Source organism: Neoarius graeffei, chromosome 25, assembly GCF_027579695.1.
Source record: "Neoarius graeffei isolate fNeoGra1 chromosome 25, fNeoGra1.pri, whole genome shotgun sequence".
Classification (NCBI taxonomy): domain Eukaryota; kingdom Metazoa; phylum Chordata; class Actinopteri; order Siluriformes; family Ariidae; genus Neoarius; species Neoarius graeffei.
Genome location: NC_083593.1, coordinates 58,212,996 through 58,237,787, shown reverse-complemented (window position 1 = coordinate 58,237,787; position 24,792 = coordinate 58,212,996). Strand labels below are relative to the sequence as shown.

General features: G+C 44.3%; 1 protein-coding gene across 8 annotated transcripts in view; it reads right to left on the bottom strand.

Annotated features, from left to right (window-relative positions):
- The window catches only part of adamts6 (ADAM metallopeptidase with thrombospondin type 1 motif, 6), a 126,490-nt gene that overhangs the window by 84,382 nt on the left and 17,316 nt on the right, over nt 1–24,792 (bottom strand). For 4 of the 8 annotated variants that reach the window (XR_009651569.1, XM_060909060.1, XM_060909053.1 and 1 more), the window contains exons 2-8: nt 17,473–17,647; nt 16,119–16,509; nt 15,651–16,015; nt 7,660–7,849; nt 6,142–6,359; nt 5,907–5,990; nt 3,665–3,810 (exon numbers count right to left, since the gene is read on the bottom strand). Coding sequence is in view for 7 of the 8 variants with exons in the window: in XM_060909060.1 (XP_060765043.1) it covers nt 3,665–3,810; nt 5,907–5,990; nt 6,142–6,359; nt 7,660–7,849; nt 15,651–16,015; nt 16,119–16,206 (1,091 nt within the window). In the remaining variant the exon portion in view is untranslated. Of the gene's footprint in view, nt 1–3,664; nt 3,811–5,906; nt 5,991–6,141; nt 6,360–7,659; nt 7,850–15,650; nt 16,016–16,118; nt 16,510–17,472; nt 20,017–24,792 lie in introns of those variants that run through there. The other 4 variants (XM_060909059.1, XM_060909055.1, XM_060909056.1 and 1 more) reach the window with 2 other exon arrangements.

The following is a 24,792-nucleotide window of genomic DNA, read 5'->3' as shown; positions in this document are numbered from 1 at the left end:
CGTTAAACATTCTTTTGCAATAAGTTTCTAATTAGAGTTAGGAATTAATATCTAAAATTTCATGAACACAAAAAAACACACAGAAACCTTGAGGAGATTTTGGTTCTAAACCTGAATAACCCACTGTGGTTTATTGTGATTTTCAGGGTTCTATACCATGATGTGAGTGTGATGTCCAGAACTTAAAGCCTTTTTAAAGTTTAAGAGAAGACGTGTTCTTTATGGTTTCTTCCTGCACCATCTCGCTTTAACGCATCTCAGAAATTCATGAAGTTGTCCACATTAAGATACACAAACGATTCACATTCTTTCCACCAGCTGCCTTTCAGAGTCGTGTGGTGATAAATACGGCGTACGATCAGAAGTCTGGCCTTGGTGGAGCTCGCTCTCTCTTCCAAGGGATCATTAGTCATAAACGAAAACCCCGCATCGCTAAAATAAACGACAGACCCAGCCGAGGTATCTTCCTTCCTGGAGGATTCCACAATGATCTTACCAGATGTGATGGTTAATCAGCGCTTACTGGACCCTGCGTCAGTGTCTTTAAAAAAAAAAAAAAGACACCCGTATCGCATCTCCAGACTGAACACGGCACTGTCCTGTAATTCATGAGCTTTTTCTTGGCCCGAGCCACTGCACCATCTCACCTGAACCTCAGCTCATTTGTTTCGGCCTGTTCTCAGGCAAGCACAGCGTTTCTCATCCGAGGCAAAGTCCAAAGAATACAGAAATGTCAGGAAGGACAGGAACAGCAGTGTGTGTTGAGTCTCTGCAGCGAGACGTAATGAGTGCCTGGAGAATAATCCTTCAGCAATTTACAGAGCCCTGAACACGACGAGACTGCGTCTTTAATCATCCTTTATTTTACTCCATTCACCTTCAGTGATGTGATTTGTGCTCGTCTGTTAGTTCAGAATTCACACTGTGTGGGGTTTTTTTACTCATGAGTCACAACCTGAGAGACGATCGCTCGTTTTCTAGGCACGTGGAGATATCTAGTGATGTTTCTATGGGATTTTTTTTTCAGTTATGTAAATGAGGTGTGATGCAGCGAAGCTGAACGTCTGGACGATTCCTCGGACCGAACCTACGGTGTGTGTGAGCCGACGCCGCTTCACTTCCCACTTCACAACTTCCTACCTGCAGTTAGTTTTCACAGAAATGTTGGAAAAACTTCTACATGTAGAGAAGAAACCCTTAGGAAGAAAATAAAGCTTGGAAGGACGTCACAGAGTAACAAGTGAATCACACAACTGATTAAATTTTCACACTGATTAGTGCACTATTTAATTTACACTATATGGCCAAAAGTATGTGCACCCCAACCATCACTCCTGTATGTCCCTGTTGAATGTCTCATTCCAGATTTATTCTCCTTCATTGTCATAATGAGCTCCACTCTTCTCTTCTCTTCTCTTCTCTTCTCTTCTCTTCTCTTCTCTTCTCTTCTCTTCTCTTCTCTTCTCTTCTCTTCTCTTCTCTTCTCTTCTCTTCTCTTCTCTTCTCTTCTCTTCTCTTCTCTTCTCTTCTGGGATGCCTTTCCACTAGATTTTGGGGCATGGCTGTGGGGATTTGTGTTCATTCAGTTCATCTACAAGGACACTCGAGTTCTTCACTCCAACCTTCACACACCATACCATGTCTTCACGGAGCTCATTGTGTGTACAGGAGCATCATCATGCTGGAACAGGTTTGGACTCTGAGTTCCAGTGAAGGGAAACTGTAAAGCTCCAGAATACAGAGACGTTCTACACAACTGTGTGGGAACAGTTTGAAGAAGAAACACATTGGGGTGCACATACCTTTGACCATATAGTGTAGCTAGCATTAGACACTTTCTATAGCTGCTACTGTTTCTCATCAGAGCATAAAATGAACATAGGGTTAATTAATTAAGTCCTTAATTAATTGATTGATTGATTAATTAATTAATTAAGCTTTAATTATGAAATGAAGATGTCAGTAAACACACCATCGCAGATCAAAAGTAGATTTATCTCTCCTTTAAAAAGCATCAGGCTCAACAACATGAGGACCAAAGAGTGCAGAGCTGTAAAACCTGTCAAAAAACCTGAGAGAAAAGGAAAACCCGAGGGGAAAAATGTTAGCACAAGTTGGAAAAATGCTGAACATGCTACAGGTGAACCGAGGGTGTGATTTGGTTGCTGTGGTAACGTCGACAAAACAGTTAGAAGAGAAGTGCAGCATTGGTTTCCAGGTGATGACGGTGTGCAGGGTTTAGCAGCGACATGGTCACCGTTTCTAATGCGTGCAGTGACTGAGAGCCTGGAACTCATCGCCTTGGCGACGCAGCACTTTCACAGAACCTTATCGCAAACTGTGGTGCTGAGTGATGAGCAGAAGGCACAGGGGATCTGATCTACACCTGTTTCATCTATTTCATCCTGCAGAATAACCAGGTTCCACTGGGCACTCTTTTCATTTGCCTCCTCATCTCATCTCATTATCTGTAGCCGCTTTATCCTGTTCTACAGGGTCGCAGGCGAGCTGGAGCCTATCCCAGCTGACTACGGGTGAAAGGCGGGGTTCACCCTGGACAAGTCGCCAGGTCATCACAGGGCTGACACATAGACACAGACAACCATTCACACTCACATTCACACCTACGCTCAATTTAGAGTCACCAGTTAACCTAACCTGCATGTCTTTGGACTGTGGGGGAAACCGGAGCACCCGGAGGAAACCCACACGGACACGGGGAGAACATGCAAACTCCGCACAGAAAGGCCCTCGCCGGCCACGGGGCTCGAACCCGGACCTTCTTGCTGTGAGGCGACAGTGCTAACCACTACACCACCGTGCCGCCCCATTTGCCTCCTTATTGAGAAAAGTTCACTCAGATCGACAGAGTTCATCAATAAATGGATAAAAATTAAAAAATAAACTATGAAGCACAATTAACCTACATTCCAGCACTTTCAGACTAAATCATCATTTTTTCCAGCGTCAATATTTAAGCACATAAACAATCATAATAACGTTTATCGTCTAACCTTCAGACATCTGCGTCTACTTTGCGATGCCTCGCATTAATCGTCAATAAAAACTCTGTGCTTTGGGTACAAATGTGATGTTTCATATCATTTTTTTCTTCGCAGATGTTTTTCAGACTTTTAAGCATCTGTTGATTTTCAATTGAACTATAAAATGTTAAAATGTCCTTGTAAAACTCTTTTGGTCAGAGATACGATGCTGGAAAAAGTGTGCGTAGAAATCACAGAATTGTCCTGGGCACGAAGGACGCGGAGCCTACGCTCAATAAACCGTTAGATTATTATATAAATGACATGTTTAGAAGACGTTTCTCACATTCAGAGATTAGTTTTTCTAAACGTAGTTGCAGCACTATGGCTCTGTCCTTCAGCTCAGTTCCGCAGCTCACAGAAAGAAAAAACTTTACAACCCCAAAACACACAGCGCATCTGATTCACTTCCTGCAGCTGAGCGAGTCAATTCAGAGTTGAGTCACTTTCTCACTGCTTGAGTTCACATGGAAGCAGGTCGAGACCAGCGCACTCAGAGCTCTGAGACCCGACCGAGTGTGATCACTGTGTCACCGCACCGAAGAGGAGCAGAACACACAGAACACACCAGGGTTCTGTTCACGCTCATTAAAAAAGCACAGGTGGGAGAACTCACTGACCTGGTGATGAGAACCGCGTTGTCGTGGTGAGCAATGCCGTTCTCCGGGATGCTGTTTCCGTCCCCCTGATGAGACAAGAGCGATTTCTGCCACTTACAGAAACTGTCCAGAGATTTATCAGCGTGGTGGTTAATCTCCAGATTCGGCTGCAGCACACACAGAGGAGAGAGAAGCTCTGAGAAGATCCATCAGAGGGTGTGGAGTAATTCTCTACCACAGCAGCAGCTCTGACAGTAACGCAGGTTTATATGAAAGCTCTCGTTCGCATGCGTTATCATTTATCGGTGATGAGGGATGTTTGTGTAACGTGTCTGTAAGGAGTCTCCAGTGTCAGTGCTGTGTATCAGTCAGAGGTGAAGCTGGAAATTTAAGATCTCTGAGATCTTCAGCACAGAGGAGTTTACTTCTTCTTCTTCTTTGCGGTTTCTCAGGAACATGACAGAACAAACTGTGATTATTTTTTGTCTGATTAACTTGGACAGAGAATAGAGAGAGGCTAGTGAGGGAACAACTGTTTACTGCTGCTATAACATAAGTGACAACTTGTTTCATGAACCTTAAATACAACTATAAAGGGATAAAAACTATGACATGTCAATGTTCTATAAAATAAATCTCATCAGTGGTAAATTGCTGTGTGACTGTATAAGAGGAATAAAACACTAACAAAGGGATGTGTAGTTAAAGGAAAATAATCAATGTCAGGGTGGTGTGAGGGATAATAAAAGCAGACTGGTGCCTGTAGAACACCTGGTTCTCTCATTACACACATCTGCGTGTAGAACAGGTTTACGGTGCTCCTTAGGGACTCGAGTGAACTTCTATCTATTTGAAGAGCTTTCATCTTTCTCCATGGTGGCCCAGATGGTAAGACACTTCTGTCTGTCTGTCTGTCTGTCTGTCTGTCTGTCTGTCTGTCTCATCCAGATCCAGCATATTAAAAACAGCCCTCTAGAGTCCCTGTGTTACTGAAAATAGGTTCTGCCAAGACAGAACCTTCACGTTCTATGTATAGGAGACTAAATAAAGAATGAAGGATCAGTGAAAACATCCACGCAGCCTTATAATTAGAGTTAAAGGCTCCATATGTCACTGTGTTATTACTCTTGTAGGCTCACACACACACACACACACACACACACACACACACACACACACACACACACCGCTCACACCACTGCTCCAAGGAAACGTTCTAACACACAGCACAGAACTTCACCACACAGAACCGTAAACTCAGGAGAAAAAGGTTCTTCAGTGGCTCTTATCTTCCTTCAAGGGTTCTGCATGAAATCCTTTCGAAGAAGGAAACTCTTTCAGAAAGTTTTTCTTCTCACAATCAGCTTCAGTTGTCCCTCTAAAGGTTCTCTGTAGAACCATTTTTAGAAGCTGAGAACCCTTAATTATCCAATGGGGAATCCAAATGTACACCTAATTTGGATACCACAGGGTTCTTTAACTCCTAAAAGCATTTCTACTTCAGCTCCTTTCTGACACGGGAACAATCTAGTGTTGAGATCCACAGAGAACCTTCCCACAAATGGAGAACCACAGAATGGTTTTGGAAATCTTTTGGAAAACAAGAACACTCAATTATCAAATGAAACCTTAGAACCATTGAAGAACCCCCCCCCCCCTTTTTTTTTTGTTCTAAGAATGCACCAAGTACCTCGAACCTGTCAGGAGTTTCACATTTAGCTTCTCAGTACTTGGTACACTGTTGGGAAGAAAGGTTCTTTAAGGGTTCTTTAAGGGTTTATTTGGATAACTAAGTGTTGAAGTTGAATTAAAACAAATCAGATTCATAATTTGAATTTATGCAGTTTTAGAAAAAAAAAACATTCTTTAGAAAAAAGGGAAATCCTTAATGGTTCACAGGAGAACCCATTTTGTATGCTAAGAACCCTTAATGATATATAAACCCTTAAAGAGCCCTTTTTCTCAGAGTGTAGATCGTGTATTAACGGGGAAGGGTTCTGTGTAGAACTCTACAACGAAGTGTTTTCCAATCAGAAATAAACTTTTAACTTTTTGGCACTTCTTAGGAGTTCCTCAAGTGTTCCTCAGGGGTTCCTCTCTTCCAAATAGGGTTCTATTTGGGGAACTCTGCTGTAGGGTTCTACATAAAACCTTTTGAGGAAATTCCCCCAAGGGAACAACCCAAGTCCCCTGATTATTATAAACATATTATTTTGATTGTTTGGTTGTTTATAAATCGTGGTTATGGCGTGAGAACCCTCACCTGGTCCTCCGTCAGAACGATCAGCCTGGTCACGATAATGTTCACAACGTTTCCGAGACTGGCATCATGGTAAAGTTTGGCAACCTGACCTCCAGAAAAGAAGAAAAGACACAAAGTCAGACAAAATGATGTCGAGGTCTCGAGGCGTTCCGTTCCAGGACCAGGCCGGAAAACGGAGCTCTGATTGGACACTGCGTGGTCATGTGATGTAAACAAGAAGCAGAATCAAACTTACAATGTTCATGACAGACAGGATGTAGTGCTCGATGTCCTTGCGGCCGTGGTAGCCTACCATCATCTTATCGGCCACCACCAGGGTCTCGACAAAGCGCTCGGAGCTCACGGAGCGCCGGTGACGATCACGACTGCCAGAGGTGTGGTTATTCTGCGAGGGGGGTGGAGCCACAGGGCCGTGGCTGCTCTTCCAACATGGTGTCTGCTTTATCGTGAGGTCTGGGAGGCGGCGTAAAAATATTTAGCGTTAATCACTGAATATCCAACACACTCACGAGTCTACTGTTTAATACTGAACCTCAGTGAGGATTGATTACAGCGTTTACAGAAATATTTCTCATCTCATTATCTGTAGCCGCTTTATCCTGTTCTACAGGGTCGCAGGCGAGCTGGATCCTATCCCAGCTGACTACGGGTGAAAGGCGGGGTTCACCCTGGACAAGTCGCCAGGTCATCACAGGGCTGACACATAGACACAGACAACCATTCACACTCACATTCACACCTACGCTCAATTTAGAGTCACCAGTTAACCTAACCTGCATGTCTTTGGACTGTGGGGGAAACCGGAGCACCCGGAGGAAACCCACGCGGACACGGGGAGAACATGCAAACTCCACACAGAAAGGCCCTCGCCGGCCACGGGGCTCGAACCCGGACCTTCTTGCTGTGAGGCGACAGCACTAACCACTACACCACCGTACCGCCTACAGAAATATTTAATCAGTTTATTCCTCAGCTTCGGATAAAAAAAAAATTATAAAGTCAAATCACGAACCTCGGAAAGATCAAAGCATATTTATTAATTTTATACTTTTAAGCAAAATTTTGATGATGTACAGCATCACACACATTCAGGAACGTAATTAAAACCCTATAAAGGTCCTGCAGAGGAGGATAAGAACGTTTAGTTATCTAGAACTTAAAAGAGTTCTCAGTGTCTGACAGGGTTCTACTGTGAATGAGCTGTTACCATGGAAACCATAACGGAGTAGGACATGAATATAAACCTGCACTACTGTTGAGTAGAGCTGCTGTTACAGAGAATTAATCAACACCTGACAACCAATCACAATGCAGAACTCAGTGTGAAGTGTGTGTGTGTGTGTGTGTGTGTGTGTGTGTGTGTGTGTGTGTGTGTGTGTGTGTGTGTGTGACTATATTCTTCTAGCTGGAGTGTTTATGACCCCGATGCTGGAGGAAAAGTCATTAGATACGTTGTGTCAAGACTCGCTGACTTCCTCATGAGACACACGCGCACACACACACATGCACACACACACACACACACACACACACACACACACACACTCCTCACATGTAGTTGGTGTGTGTTGTACAGAAGCAGCTCTACTGTGTTGTGATCTGAGGAGATTTTCAGATTTGACGCAGCTGATAAACTCAGTACCATGGTTCTGACCCGACCCGAGTCTCACACCACAGCTTTCTGCTCCGCCCTTCTCTTTACTCGGTCTTCACTAACCGTCCCAGATTACTCCACACTCCTGGATTCACCAACCTGAAACACCGCAGCTGAGCTCCTCGCTGTGCTCCTCGCTGTGCTCCTGCCGCAAAGAGATGGAGGATTTTTTATAAATAACGTGCGGCTGGCCTTCGCCGGGGAGCCGGAACTCACTGGAGTTTCTGGAGGATGCAACCTTTAGGGGCTCGATTAAATACTGCTCTTCTTCTGTGGTGATGACTCCGTGCTTGTAGAGGAACAAAGGGAGGAAAAATTAAATGATGCAGAAGGTTAATTTCCATTTTCTGTGTTTCAAATTAATCCAGATAGCGATCTCAAACTGATAATCCTGGATACGTAACACCGTGTGTGTGTGTGTGTGTGTGTGTGTGTGTGTGTGTGTGTGTGTGTGTGTGTGTCAGAGCAAATAATAATACCATGTCCTGAGGTTAGAGTTCAGGAAAAGCACACACATTTGTATGTGATTTGTGTGCAAAATGCAAATTAAATTAAAAAAAACCCTGCAATCCGTAATAATGAGATAAATCACATTGAAACCACCAATTACATGAAGAACAACACCATAATTACTGGGACGCAAACCAAAGTACACAATCCTGTGCCCTTGACAACCCTCACCACAGCATAAATTGTAGAAGTACTCCAAAGACGTGTTTATAAAAAAACATTGGCACGTTTTCCGAGTCTGTAAAAGCCACAATGAAACCAATTAAAGCGCTTTCCAACAAAATAATAAACTGCTGCACATGCAAACCAAACGCACTCTGTATACGCCTCAAGCACAAGGGCACAGGGGAGAGGAGACGCGACTCAGACGCTGGTCAGACGTTGTTCAGATGTTATTCAGACGCTGTTCAGACGTTATTCAGATGCTGTTCAGACGCTATTCAGACATTATTCAGACGTTGTTCAGACATTATTCAGACGTTACTCAGATGTTTTTCAGACGTTATTCAGACATTATTCAGCTGTTATTCAGACGTTATTCAGCTGTTATTCAGACGTTATTCAGATGTTATTGAGACACTGTTCAGATGTTATTCAGACGTTCAGACAATGTTCAGACGTTATTCAGACATTATTCAGCTGTTATTCAGACGTTATTCAGATGTTATTGAGACACTGTTCAGACGTTATTCAGACGTTATTCAGACGCTGTTCAGACATTATTCAGACATTATTCAGATGTTATTCACATCATTAGACATTAATTTTTAGTTGTTTTTATTAAATGACACACTGACCTCATCTCTGTTTATAAAGGATACAACTGAAATACTGCTTCAATTTCAACATTAATCACATTTCTGTAACATCACTGCAGCTGGACAGAGAGAGACACAGGGAGAAAGAGAGACACCGAGAGAGAGACAGAGAGAAAGAAAGAGAGAGAGAGAGAGAGACGGAGGACATTTTCCTTGGGCCCCATCTGAATTGTGTCTCCCCCCGTGGACAAGTTTCAGGCTGTAAATCATTGATCAGTTGTGGTTTTGCAGTGCAGATGAACTCTGTTTAATATTTAAAGTTTCTGATGCAGAAAATAAAGTAAAAGTTTAATCTGCTGTTCCACATCACACGCTGGCATTTTACACGCTGGGATTTTACACTCTTTGGACTTTGTCTGAAATATAAAACAACACATTGCATTAAAATAAAACTCTCTCTTTTGGGAAGTGTGATTTTGAAGTTGTATTTGAGCTGAAATGTTTTATCGACCTTACACTGTCCTGTAAAAGCGCGTGTCAGTCGGATAAACATTCCACGGGATCAGAGTCTGACATTTTCTACTCAGAGCGGGTGAACAACAAAATCATCACATCACGACTCTCAGAGACGTTTCAGTCCGGAGCACCAGATCCAACAGGTCTGATCCAAAATTAGCAGAAGAACAGTCGTGCTTTTAGAGATTTATTTTTAAAGGATGAAACTTTATTTTATTTAATGCCTACAAAAGCTTTTTATTTATAAAAATACATTTAAAAAAAAAAAAAACTAGGTCACTTGGTCGAGAGCAGACCTCCACCAAAACACATACAGCATCACCAACATCAAAATCAAATCCCCAGAACCTGGGACTGGATCATACTAAAGCTGGACACTCAATTTCATCCCAATTGGTTCACTACTTTCTGACTTATGGTGGGAACAAACAAACAAACAAACAAACAAACTAACTAACTAACTAACTAACTAACTAACTAACTAACTAACTAACTAACTAACTAACTAACTGACTAAGAGGCTAACAAATGGAGGCAAAAATATAACCTCCTTGTGATTATCTTAGAAATGTACAAGTTAATAAAAAGATATCACAATATCAACAACATCTCAAAAAAACACATTGTGATGTAATTTATCATGATATTGATGACATCATCATCATCATCATCATCATCATCATCATTGCCTGGTCCAGCCCTGTTCCTCCTCCACAGTTTATATTTCAGAGAGCTTCAGTCCTTCCTGATGTCGAAATAAAAACATTTTAATGTCATTATGTTTTCTTATCTTACAGATGTTAAAGTATATTATTGTCAGAAAAACTCTATTTTGGTTTTAAAAAAAATTCCAGAATTCGGCAAACAACAGAACATCACCAGAGTAAAAAGTGAGTATGAAGATGTTTATCGGATTTACAGACACGTTTATTGCGTATCTCTGAGTTTTTGTGTTTCCTCAACAGACGCAGTGACTGCAGGAAAAAAACCTCCAGAAACAGAAGGCCTCACTGTGTCTCCACATTCCCACAGATTTCTGTGAATGCCACAGGAGATACCACGGAGGGGTTCAACACGGGGTCCCGTCTCCCACGTCTCGTCCCTGTCACAGGGGGAAGGGGGCAGGACCAGGACTGTCCTCTGGAATTTTCCATTCTCTCTCTCTCTCTCTCTCTGAGCTCACATCTCATTTCTCATGCCTTTAATCACAAATCTCAGTCTCATTCTGCTCTCACTCTTCTGTGTTCAGTCACAATCACATCATGTTATATTTAAATAATATTAGCCGGTGTTGAGTTGTCTATTAGATATATTCCATTCAGCTAGCATGATTCTGAACGAGTTAAAGATGAGTAGCTGAATGGAATATGATAGACCATGAAAAAAACCAGCCAATATTATTATTATTATTATTATTATACATACACATTCAATGGAACAATTATAGATTTTACAAAAAGTTAAGAACGGGGGGAACTTACCAATACTGAATGCTGATTATGATCAAATGTAATTCAACGTTCTGTCAATTCAATGTACAAAGTCAAAGTTCTAACAATAAAAATGGTACAAGTCCAAAACTTGAACTTTGACAAAAGTTCTGCTATTGTTCTCTTTTCCAGTTTTGCAATGTCTGTTGGTCTGTTTTTCTCTTGTAAATTATGCACGAAGAATATCCAGTGAAGTTTTGGGAGCCTTTCCGATGTTCAGCACATCTTCAGTTTCAGTTTATTTATTTCGTACTTAAACCTAGCAGTGGATTAGCCTCGTCTTCTCTCTCTCCTGGCCGACAAAGAAATGATTGTGTGCATACGCATCAGAAAAGTTTTGTCATTGTATCTTCACATGAGCTCCGATGTGTGATGTCGTGTTATCTTGACAACATGTAATATCATAACAATATTGCACGCTCATTCTCCATTGGAGAGAGTAGAGAAATACATGGAGGATAAACAATATAATAACAATATTGCATGCTATCAATTAACTCACCAGAAGGGACTAGAACACATGCTTTTATTCCATGGAAAAAGTGTCCTGTATGTATTATATTATATTATATTATATTATATTATATTATATTATATTATATTATATTATATTATATTATATTATATTATATTATATTATATTATTTATCAGAACAAGTGGACATTAATAACCTTGTACTGCACTTCCCAGGACACACTGATCCCGAATACCTCACATGACGGATAACTGGACACTACAACGCAGGAAAACTACAAAACATATTTATTTATGACGTCGAGATTTTTTATGTTCAATATTTAGAATACTGAAGTACTTGTATTAATCTTTAACTTCATCATGTACAGAATAAAACACGATCTGGAGTGCTCCTACAGGAAAATAATCAATGATAGGTTGCTACACCACAGCTATTTACAAATAATTTAAAAATGCATTTATTAAAGAACATTTCATTTTTATCTGTTTACAGTTACATTTAATGTTGTGGAATATTATAGCAGCTATGAACAGCCGTGCCCTCAGGAGTACGCTCTCTTTACTAAAGTTAATCAGAGAACAATGCAGCTCATCGTGTTACTGAGAAACTGTAAAGAGTAAACTGTGTGTTAAAGCAGTTTTATGTTGTTGAACACAGATCCGACTCCTCAGTGGCGCAGCGGCCGAAGCTGCCAGGAGCATCGTCTCTAAAGCGAGTGTTCAACTGACGAAACGCAGCAGGAGACACGAAGCAGCTGGCAGCTGAAAGCAGACCTGCAGGTGCAGAAAGGATCTGATCCCAACGCACAGACACGCAGCTACGATAATATTCTACTGACACTCACAGGTCGCCTTAACACAAAGCAGATACAGTGGAGCGAAACACACGGTGCAGCTCTGATAGAGCTACAGAGGGGCACGGGGGGGAGCAGAAGGGCACAGAGGGGCACAAAAGGGGGGCAGTGAGGCACATAGGAGCACAGAAGGGGGCGGAAGGGCAGAGAGGGGAACTGAGGTGGGCAGGGGGCAAAGAATGGCACAGAATGGCACAGAGGGGGTCAGCGGGGCACAGAGGGGCTCAGAGGGGCACTGAGGTGGGCAGGGGGGCACAGAAGGGCACAGAATGGCACAGAGGGGGCCAGAGGCAGCAGAGGAGGGCAGAGGGGCTCAGAGGAGCACAGAGGAGCACAGAGGGGCTCAGAGGGGGCAGAGGGGCTCAGAGGAGCACGGAGGGGCTCAGAGGGCCACAGAGGGGGTCAGAGGGCCACAGAGGGGGTCAGCGGGGCTCAGAGGAGCACAGAGAGGGTCAGAGGAGTTCAGAGGGGCGGAGAGGGGCTCAGAGGAGCACAGAGGGACTCTGAGGGCCACAGAGGAGGCAGAGGGGCTCAGAGGAGCACAGAGGGACTCTGAGGGCCACAGAGGGGGCAGAGGGGCTCAGAGGAGCACAGAGGGCCACAGAGGGGCTCAGAGGAGCACAGAGGGGGTCAGAGGTGCTCAGAGGGGGTCAGAGGGGCTCAGAAGGGGGCAGAAGGGCAAAGAGGAGCACAGAGGAGCACAGAGGGGGTCAGAGGGGCTCAGAGGAGCTCAGAGGAGCACAGAGGGGGTCAGAGGGGCTCAGAGGAGCACAGAGGAGCACAGATGGGGTCAGAGGGGCTCAGAGGAGCTCAGAGGGGGTCAGAGGGGCTCAGAGGAGCTCAGAGGAGCACAGAGGGGGTCAGAGGAGCACAGAGGAGCACAGAGGGGCTCAGAGGAGCTCAGAGGAGCATAGAGGGGGTCAGAGGAGCACAGAGGGGCTCAGAGGAGCACAGAGGAGCACAGAGGGGGTCAGAGGGGCTCAGAGGAGCACAGAGGGGGTCAGAGGAGCACAGAGGGGCTCAGAGGAGCTCAGAGGAGCACAGAGGGGGTCAGAGGGGCTCAGATGGGGGCAGAGGGGGGCAGAAGGGCTCAGAGGAGCACAGAGGAGCACAGAGGGGATCAGAGGGGCTCAGAGGAGCACAGAGGGGCTCAGAGGAGCTCAGAAGAGCACAGAGGAGCACAGAGGGGGTCAGAGGGGCTCAGAGGGGGTCAGAGGGGCTCAGAGGTGCACAGAGGGTGTCAGAGGAGCACAGAGGGGCTCAGAGGAGCACAGAGAGGCTCAGAGGGCCACAGAGGGGGTCAGAGGGGCTCAGAGGAGCACAGAGGAGGTCAGAGGGGTTCAGAGGGGCAGAGAGGGGCTCAGAGGAGCACAGAGGGACTCTGAGGGCCACAGAGGGGGCAGAGGGGCTCAGAGGAGCACAGAGGGCCACAGAGGGGGTCAGAGGGGCTCAGAGGAGCACAGAGGGACTAAGAGGGGCTCAGAGGAACACAGAGGGGGTCAGAGGTGCTCAGAGGGGGTCAGAGGGGCTCAGAGGGGGGCAGAAGGGCAAAGAGGAGCACAGAGGCACACAGAGGGGGTCAGAGGGGCTCAGAGGAGCACAGAGGGGGTCAGAGGAGCTCAGAGGAGCACAGAGGGGGTCAGAGGGGGTCAGAGGGGCTCAGAGGAGCACAGAGGGGGGCAGAGGGGGGCAGAAGGGCTCAGAGGGGGGCAGAAGGGCAAAGAGGAGCACAGAGGAGCACAGAGGGGGTCAGAGGGGCTCAGAGGAGCTCAGAGGAGCACAGAGAGGCTCAGAGGACATCAGAGGGGCTCAGAGGGGGTCAGAGGGGCTCAGAGGGTGTCAGAGGGGCGGAGAGGGGCTCAGAGGAGCACAGGGGGGCTCAGAGGAGCTTAGATGGTGTCAGAGGGGCTCAGAGGGGGTTAGAGGGGTGGAGAGGTGCTCAGAGGTGGGCAGAAGGGCTGAGAGGAGCACAGAGGAGAACAGAGGGGCACAGAGGGGCTCAGAGGAGCACAGTGGGGATCAGAGGAGCAAAGAGGAGAACAGAGGGGCAGGGAGGAGCACAGAAGGTCTCAGAGGGGCTCAGAGGAGCACAGTGGGGAGCAGAGCAGCTCAGAGGGAGTCAGAGGAGCACAGTGGGGAGCAGAGCAGCTCAGAGGGGGTCAGAGGGGGTCAGAGGCACACAGTGGGGAGCAGAGCGGCTCAGAGGAGGTCAGAGGGGCTCAGAAGTGCACAAAGGAGCACAGAGGGGGTCACAAGAGCACAGAGGGGCACAGACGGGCTCGGAGGGGCACAGAGGGGAGCACAGGAGCACAGAGGAGCTCAGAGAAGCACAGAGGGAGCAGAGGAGCACAAAGGGGCTCAGAGAGACTCAGAGGGGTTCAGAGGAGCAAAGAGGGGGTCAGAGGGGCACAGAGGAGCACAGAGGGGCTCAGAGGAGCACAGAGGGGCTCAAAGGGGCTCAGAGGGGTTCACAGGAGCACAGAGGGGGTCAGAGGGAGTCAGAGGGGCGGAGAGGGTCACAGAGGTAGACAAAGGGGCGTAGAGGGGGGCTGAGGGGTGCAAAGGGGGGGCAGAGGAGCACAGGGGGTGTAGAAAGGCTCAGAGGGGCACAGAGGTGGGGCAGAGGGGGACAGACGGGGCTAGAAGGGCATGGAGGGGCGTGGAGGAGCACAGAGGAGCATGGAGGGGAGCAGAGGGGGCGCTTAGGCCTCAAATCAGGTGCATTTGGGCCTCTGTGTTTTACTGCCATTACACATTTCAATGGTATCCTGCCTGGCACTCGTTCCACTCTCTCTCTCTCTCTCTCTCTCTCTATCCCGTTTAAAGCATGTTCATCATTAATCTTGATGGCCCTGGCTCTGACTCTGGATCTTAGCCTTGCGCTGGTCTTGAGTCCAAACACTGCACAGTCCAGAGAGATGTTAGATAAACCAGAAAGCAATCACAGTGAACACAGTAAATAAAACATTTAAAACCAAGCTAAAACCGTTTAGCATTGCAATGATTCCTACAGTGTGTACCGAGGACTCCGAGCTGAGAGCGATGCTTTCGAATAAACAGTGCAGAGATCCAGATGTGGACCATAAAGAATACAAGTCTTCCACATTATTTTAATTTTGTTTCTCCTGATTTAACTCATCAGATACTCATCGAACCTGTGATAGAACATCTTCACCTCATCTACACGTAAGGAGTAAATCACTTCAGAACGTGCCGTTATAGGAAAATAATCAGTGATAGGATGTTGTGATGTGATTCCTGTAAGTGTTATATAAAGTAATTTTTATAGCTACATTTAATTTTGTGAAACGAGTCCGTTATCACTTACGTTATAAACAGCCGTTCCCTCAGCAGACTCTCTTTATTCTCTCTTGTAGTTAATACGACAAAAACAAAACAAAACACAGGAACCCAGAAACCACAAAGAAGAAGTGTGAACTTCTCTGTCCTGAAGATGTCAGAGAACCTAAAGCTCTGTACTCACCAGACCGTTGCAGTTACTCAGTGCCACTCCTGTTGTGTCGTATTGATCCAGTAGGTATCCAACGTAATGGCAGTCGTCCACCATGGCGTGGCGCCACTCCTGCCCGTCCCTGCCCCAGTACTCTACAGTGAAATGTTTGGACACCAGGTTGGGGTTGAGCATCAGGTTCAGGTGAAAGTGCTTGCCGTAAGCTGACAGGCGATAAAAGAGTCTGGTCTCTGCAGCGTCCAACCCGGTTTGATCCAGTGCCCGTCTCCTGCGTCCGGGCCGGTGCTGCTTCACAGTGTAACTCATAAACTCGCCCTTATTGTTCAGCCGAACAGGCACCGTGAGCTGGTAGTCCTCCAGGTGGGACAGAAACTCCTCTTTTCATTTCAAGAGCAGAAAGCACAGGATGAGAGTTAACGACACGATACACAATCACTCTAATCATGTTTGACGTGTAGAACATTAGAACCCGGGTCTTACCTTGAGAACTGTAAGAAAGGCTCTGAGGATCAGCAGCAGCCAAAAGCAGGCTCAATATCCAAGTCAGCGTCTTCCACAAAATTTCCATAATTTAGAGAAGGTCTGACATGGGGAGGGGGATTGGGGGGGAGCTACACGAGGATTAAAACAGTTCAGTCAGTCCAGCACCATAACAGATCCGATCTGATGATCATCTCTGATGCTCTCAAACTTCAGTCCACAAAGATGTCCAGGAAGCTTAAAGATCTTTGGAAAGTCGAAGCCTCCAGGTCTGACTCGCAAGTGCCTCCGAACGTGTGCCAGCCATGAGCGAGGCCAAATTACTTCAAGTAAGTCCAGAGCAGCAGATCTACAGCGGGAGGTTCTCGTTTGAGCCTGTCCATCTGTCTGCCTGGAAGTGAATCAGAACAGAGGACATGCTTAAACTCATTCAAACTGGACAGCAATATCTGTCAGTGCTTCTGCCACGGGGACGTTCCTGCACTCTGCTTCATGCTCTCGCTAACTCTGAGCTCATATGTGATGAGAGCAAGGCCAAATGGAGCTTCGCTCTTCCACGCTGCCAGATTGGACCGTTTCCTGCACTGGGCTTTCGAGCAAAACAATCCCGGGGTTACAATGATGGGTTATTTCATCAAGAACAGTACTGGGAACCATCATACCAATCTGGCAACCGAGATTGCCTGATCATCTATTTTCAACTCCTGGCTTTTCTACACACAGCGATTCCTTTTTACATTAAAACACTAACACCTGTATTCAGAGTCACCCTCTTACATCCAGAAGTTACATCAGTATTGACATGAGGAACGTTCCTGGTATTCAGAGTCGGGTTACGCAGCTGCGAGTTCCACCATTCAGGTTATTAAAATCACCTGGGTGTAGTCCACGCTTCTGAGGTTGCCAGATTGTTCATGAGTAGAAGCATCTGAGACTGACTTTTTAATTAAAGTTTAGACTTTTAAACACTTTAAACAAACAAACAAACAAACAAACAAAAAAACACTTGCCATTAAACCTGAAAAAAAAACCAGGACTAGAAAATGAAGACTGAACAAGGAAATAGCATTTTATTTTAAAGCAAAAGACAATTTAAAAATGAACTGAAATGGATTTCATGTAACGTAGCTGAGACACACCTCTGTTTTAGACAAACTCCGCCCTGTGTCCATAACTCTTACATAACTTCTGAACAGTGCTGAATTACTACAGTCTGAGTTCTGAATACTGATGTGTGTAATGTCAGTATTAATCCTTATTAACACTGAACTCTGATTATGGCTCTAGAAAACAATACAGTGATGCTGCATGACATCATAAACCAGCTGACTGAGTCGCCAAACTGCAGACTCACGTTATTGGAGCGTTATTTACGTCAGGACAGGTCAGCTGGTCCACTCAGTCAGCTCCAGTCCACATTTGATGTCATCAGTTTCAGTCCGGACGTTCTAATTATCTGGTGAGTCTTTAAACAGGAAAACCACCAGGCTGAGCTGAACCCTGAGCCTCCTGGGCTGGAACTCATGACTCTTAGGCAGATTTTGGACAGAGGAAAGCAAAACAACACGTCTTCACCATGTAGTTAGCAATAATAACCCCTAATACAGCCTGCATGTCGTGATGGAGGGCACTGATTACAGTGATTTGGATAGTAAACAATGAAAAATGCACTGCTTTGGAAACACCGTCTGGAGTTCGGAGTTAGTTACGGTCTTAAAATCCAGGCCTGTAAACGGTCCAGTTACAAAAATTATACAGAAAAGGTCACTGATTCTAGTTCAGTGGGAATAAATATCCAGTGCAGTCTGATTACGTCCCTGGACTCAGGTGTATCAGAGCAAAGAAATCACCAAACTGAGATCAGCTTTAGAATTCTTTGCGCTTTTTCCTTTGTTTCTTGTGTAAAGGCTGAAAAAAGAGCAGAAAGATGCGTCTCTTTTAAATGACCACATTTTCAGGATCGTTTCAGAGATTTTGTGTGGATTTTCAGATGTAGTTGGGATGTTAAATGTTAAATAACCTGACGACTCTGCTTCAGGACAAGCCGATGTTGCAGGATGACGTTAATGATGACAAAACCTCAAACACAGTGAAGTGGAGACGTGATCACACTTTACCTCATTCTAACTCAACTGGATGAAATCTAATGAATTTTTAGAGAATCTCGGCAGAGAATCGGCAGCATGCAGTCATCCAGTGTGCAGTCCAACAGCTTGCTCTGGAACGTTTTACATGTAAAATTTATTTAACTGTTTTCTGTACAGCAGGTCTGTTTCCTGAAGTGCTGCATTCATTAACCAGGGTTTCCACGTTTCAGCAAAATTTCCGGCCAAACTGCATATCAGAATTCAAACAAAAGACCTGAATCTAACCTGAAAACATCAGCACTGGGAAAACAGGAGTCACATTGAGACATGTTTGATTTAATTTTGATTATTTGATATAAAACAAGATCTTGGCAGATGTGGATTATTTTAAACTAGCCCAACATGGCAACCCAGTCATCACCCGGTCCTGTCCACTGTTCTTACCCAGGGCACGGGGCAGCGTGATTCCTGCCCCAGTGTTTATTTGGTTTGTTTGTTGCAGTTCCCATTTTGTCCACTAGGTGCAGTAATAACTCTGTGGAGCTCAGTGGGGCAGTGAACGAGCTGCACCACCATCACACACATCTGGAAAGGTGAGAAAATCAACAGAACAGGCTTAGATCTGTCACGTAGAGACATTTTAAATCATAGGTCACTCAAAAATACAGAGTGAAAGTGAAGGGAGTATAAATGGTGGGTTGAGTTGGCGCATGCGCATTCTGTACTACGCACTTTCTGGTTTCCGAGTTGTTTGCGATGAGTCTTTTTTCCGCGAGTGTTGGCATTAATCACTAATCTTTTTTATTTTTTCTACAAATAATTTTCCAGTATCCTCTTCATTTCTTATTGTACTTTCACTTTCCTTTTTGTACTTTTCACTTTCACTTTCCTTTTTCCAGTTTTTTTTCTTTTTTTCGGAAGAACGCCAAGACTGGAAGCTTTCTTTTCTCTCCTCCTGCGTAAAGACCACAAGCGGAGGCCATCCATATCGGATCTGCTTTAATATCAACAGATCTTCAATTAAGGTACATGAATCTTTTCATCATGGCACACCTTCAGCCTGTTCAGTGTGCTGAGTGCAGGATGTTTAGTCATTCTTCCTCCGTCGCTAGTGATAGCTTTATTTGTGATAAGTGCAGATTAGTTAGCTCTCTGACGGAGAAGATTGAAGTTTTAGAAGCACGTATCCAGGCTTTAGAGAAGGCTAGTGAGAATGAGAACAGTGTAGTTTCTGCAGGGGAAAATCTGGATGCCCTAGGTGGAGTTAGTAATCCCCCAACTCCAGCATTAGAGCCCTTACAGCGGGGTGAATGGGTGACGGCTCGGTGGCATAAGCGTAGAGCCAAAGCTACCACTGAGGCTCGCCCACGGGAGCACCACTCCTCTCCGCATCACATGTCGAACAGGTTTGCTCTCCTTAGTGATGCACCCACTGAGAAACCTGAAAGAGCTCTGGTTATAGGGGACTCTATCATACAGCACGTGAAATTAGCTCAGCCTTTGGGGCACCAGCAGCTTTAGTCAGGTGTATACCGGGAGCCAGGGTGCCAGACATAGCAGATAATCTTAGGGTCCTAGGCAAGCACAGGTTCTCAGAGATAGTTATCCATGCAGGAGCTAAAGATATATGCCTTCGTCAGTCTGAGGTTACAAACAGTAACTTTGTAGAGGTGTTTAAATTAGCGAAGGCGATGTCCGATGCTGTAGTATGCTCTGGCCCCGTCCCAGTGCGGCGTGGCGATGTAGCTTACAGCAGGTTATGGTCGCTGAACTGCTGGTTGTCCAGGTGGTGCTCTGAAAACAGTGTGGGCTTTATAGATAATTGGGCTAATTTTGAGGGCACTGCTGGCCTGTTAGGGCGGGACGGTATCCATCCCACTCGGGAAGGTGCTGCTCTCATTTCCTGCAGCATAGGTCATAGTCTCAGAACAGGCCTAGTTAATTTCTGACAATCCAGAGCCAAGGCCAGGGAGCAGACGAACAGGCTAAACCGACTGTCTGCTAGCTGCACAGAGTCGTCACTCAGGGTCCACTACATCGAGACTGTGTCTGTTCCCCGAGCTCAACAAAAAGGTAGAAATATTCAGAGAGTTTGTTCCAGTAACCTAATCAATATAAAATTAGATCATACTGACTGTACAGCTGCTGCCAGCACCTTTGAGCTAAAGGTGGGGCTATTGAAGTTCTTTAATCTCATTGTACACGTGTATAGTGACAATAAAGGCATTCTATTCTATTCTAAATATTAGATCTCTTACATCTAAAGCGCTAATGGTTAATGAACTCATTACTGATCAGGAGTTTAATGTACTTTGTTTAACTGAAACATGGATTAAGCCAAATGAATATATAGCATTAAATGAAGCGAGTCCTCCTGGATACAGTTATATACACCAGCCTCGTCTAACTGGCAGAGGAGGAGGCGTCGCGGTTATTTATAATGATTATCTAGGTGTAACACACAAACCTGGTTATAAATTTAATACATTTGAAGTTCTTCATATTAATATAATGTATGCAGCCTCGAAAAATAAGTCTACCCAGTTAATTCCATTACTTATTATTTACAGGCCCCCGGGGCCATATTCTGAGTTTCTTTCTGAATTTGCAAATTTTATCTCAGATCTGGTCATTTCTTTAGACAAAGCTTTAGTTATTGGAGATTTTAATATTCACTTCGATAACCCAGAAGACCCTTTAAAAACAGCGTTTGTGTCCATTTTAGATTCAGTAGGGATTAATCAGAATGTCATAGGACCGACCCATAATGGTGGTCACACCCTCAATCTAATACTAACATTCGGGTTAAACGTAGAAAATATAGTCACACTTCCACAGTCTGAAGTTATCTCAGATCATTGTCTCATCTCATTCAAAATATGCCTGAGTAATAATATATGCACCTCACCACGCTACTGTATTAAACGTACTTTCACGTCAACTACTGCACAGAGCTTTATAAATGATCTCCCAGAGCTGTCAACTTTGATTGGGTCACTGTCAGCCCCTGCAGAACTTGATCAGGCAACTGAATGCTTAGAGTCAACATTCCGCCATACTTTAGATAATGTAGCTCCTCTTTAAAGGAAAATGGTCAGAGAGAAAAAATTAGCACCCTGGTATAATGATGACACTCACACATTAAAACAGACCACTCGAAAATTGGAACGTAAATGGCATCAAACAAAATTGGTAGCGTTCAAATTAGCGTGGAAGGAGAGCTTCCTGAAGTATAGAAAAGCTCTTAGTGCTGCGAGATCAACATATCTCTCCTCCCTAATAGAAGATAACAAAAATAATCCTAGATTCCTATTTAATACTGTAGCAAAATTAACCAGGAATAAGTCCACTATAGACACATGCACACCTGCAGTATGTAGTAACAACGACTTCATGAATTTTTTAATGACAAAATTGAGAATATCCAACAAAAAATTCAAACTACTAATTTAAGGTCAGACAATGTAAGTGACCCTGTAGTTAACAATATAACTGTATCAGATCAGCAATTAGAATGTTTTACTCCCCTTAGAGAAACTGAATTACTTTCATTAATCTCCACATCAAAAGCCTCAACTCGTGTACTAGATCCCTTACCTACACGTCTATTCAAACAGATAATACCTGGAGTAATTGAACCGCTTCTAAAAATAATAAATTCTTCTCTCACGATTGGCTATGTACCCAAATCCTTTAAACTAGCAGTTATCAAACCCCTGATTAAAAAACCTGACCTTGATCCCTGTCAGCTGTCCAATTATCGGCCAATATCAAACCTCCCCTTTATCTCCAAGATCCTAGAAAAAGCTGTGGCACAGCAGTTATGCTCATATTTACATAGGAATAACATCCATGAAATGTATCAGTCAGGATTTAGACCTCATCATAGCACAGAGACAGCACTGGTTAAAGTAGTAAACGACCTACTGTTGGCGTCTGATCAGGGCTGTGTCTCGCTGCTTGTGTTGCTTGACCTTAGTGCAGCATTTGATACCATTGATCATTCCATTCTTCTGGATAGACTAGAAAACGTTGTGGGAGTTAAGGGAACGGCCCTCTCCTGGCTCAGCTCTTATTTAACTGATCGCTATCAGTATGTTGATGTAAATGGTGACTTCTCTAGACATACTGAGGTAAAGTTTGGTGTTCCACAAGGTTCTGTCTTGGGTCCACTGCTTTTTTCTTTATATACAGTAGTGCTTGAAAGTTTGTGAACCCTTTAGAATTTTCTATATTTCTGCATAAATATGACCTAAAACATCATCAGATTTTCACACAAGTCCTAAAAGTAGATAAAGAGAACCCAGTTAAACAAATGAGACAAAAATATTATACTTGGTCATTTATTTATTGAGGAAAATGATCCAATATTACATATCTGTGAGTGGCAAAAGTATGTGAACCTCTAGGATTAGCAGTTAATTTGAAGGTGAAATTAGAGTCAGGTGTTTTCAATCAATGGGATGACAATCAGGTGTGAGTGGGCACCCTGTTTTATTTAAAGAACAGGGATCTATCAAAGTCTGATCTTCACAACACATGTTTGTGGAAGTGTATCATGGCACGAACAAAGATTTCTGAGGACCTCAGAAAAAGCGTTGTTGATGCTCATCAGGCTGGAAAAGATTACAAAACCATCTCTAAAGAGTTTGGACTCCACCAATCCACAGTCAGACAGATTGTGTACAAGTGGAGGAAATTCAAGACCATTGTTACCCTCCCCAGGAGTGGTCAACCAACAAAGATCACTCCAAGAGCAAGGCGTGTAATAGTCGGTGAGGTCACAAAGGACCTCAGAGTAACTTCTAAGCAACTGAAGGCCTCTCTCACATTGGCTAATGTTAATGTTCATGAGTCCACCATCAGGAGAACACTGAACAACAATGGTGTGCATGGCAGAGTTGCAAGGAGAAAGCCACTGCTCTCCAAAAAGAACATTGCTGCTCATCTTCAGTTTGCTAAAGATCATGTGGACAAGCCAGAAGGCTATTGGAAAAATGTTTTGTGGACAGATGAGAGCAAAATAGAACTTTTTGGTTTAAATGAGAAGAGTTATGTTTGGAAGAAGGAAACCATTGCATTCCAGCATAAGAACCTTATCCCATTTGTGAAACATGGTGGTGGTAGTATCATGGTTTGGGCCTGTTTTGCTGCATCTGGGCCAGGACGGCTTGCCATCATTGATGGAACAATGAATTCTGAATTATACCAGCGAATTCTAAAGGAAAATGTCAGGACATCTGTCCATGAACTGAATCTCAAGAGAAGGTGGATCATACAGCAAGACAACGACCCTAAGCACACAAGTCGTTCTACCAAAGAATGGTTAAAGAAGAATAAAGTTAATGTTTTGGAATGGCCAAGTCAAAGTCCTGACCTTAATCCAATCGAAATGTTGTGGAAGGACCTGAAGTGAGCAGTTCATGTGAGGAAACCCACCAACATCCCAGAGTTGAAGCTGTTCTGTATGGAGGAACGGGCTAAAATTCCTCCAAGCCGGTGTGCAGGACTGATCAACAGTTACCGCAAACGTTTAGTTGCAGTTATTGCTGCACAAGGGGGTCACACCAGATACTGAAAGCAAAGGGTCACATACTTTTGCCACTCACAGATATGTAATATTGGATCATTTTCCTCAATAAATAAATGACCAAGTATAATATTTTTGTCTCATTTGTTTAACTGGGTTCTCTTTATCTACTTTTAGGACTTGTGTGAAAATCTGATGATGTTTTAGGTCATATTTATGCAGAAATATAGAAAATTCTAAAGGGTTCACAAACTTTCAAGCACCACTGTATGTTCCCTCTGGGTGATATTATTCGTGAACATTGTATTAGTTTCCACTGTTATGCTGATGACACACAGTTGTATGTTTCTGCAAAACCTGATGAGAGACACCAGCTTAATAGAATTGAGGAATGTGTGAAGGACATTAGACACTGGATGCTTATTAACTTCCTTCTGCTTAACTCTGACAAGACTGAAGTACTTGTACTCAGACCACATGCAGCTAGAAGTAAGTTTTCTGATTCCACAGTAACTCTGGATGGCCTTTCTGTTTCTTCACGTGCAGCAGTAAAAGACCTCGGAGTGATTATTGACCCCAGTCTTTCATTTGAAATGCACATCGATAACATCACCCGGATAGCTTTCTTTCATCTCAGAAATATTGCTAAGATAAGAAATTTAGGCTACGTTCACACTGCAGGCTGAAGTGACTCAAATCCGATCTTTTCGCCCATATGTGACCTGTATCCGATCTTTTATTGACAATATGAACGACACAGATCCGATTTTTTCAAATCCGACCCAGGCCGTTTGGATATGTGGTGCTAATTCCGATCCCTATCCGCTCTTTTCATATGCGACTTCAGTCTGAACCGCCAGGTCGCATTCATCCGACTTACACGTCATCAACAAGCCACAAACGTCACTATTCTGCGCTGAAGTAGGCGGCGGGTCTCTCAAAAAAGTTACAACAACATGGCGCATAATCACGGGCGCAGATAGAGGGGGGGACGAGTCATATTTAAATTCACCTCGTTCGGTCCCCCCCCACTTATAGGGAGGAAAAAACGTCTATG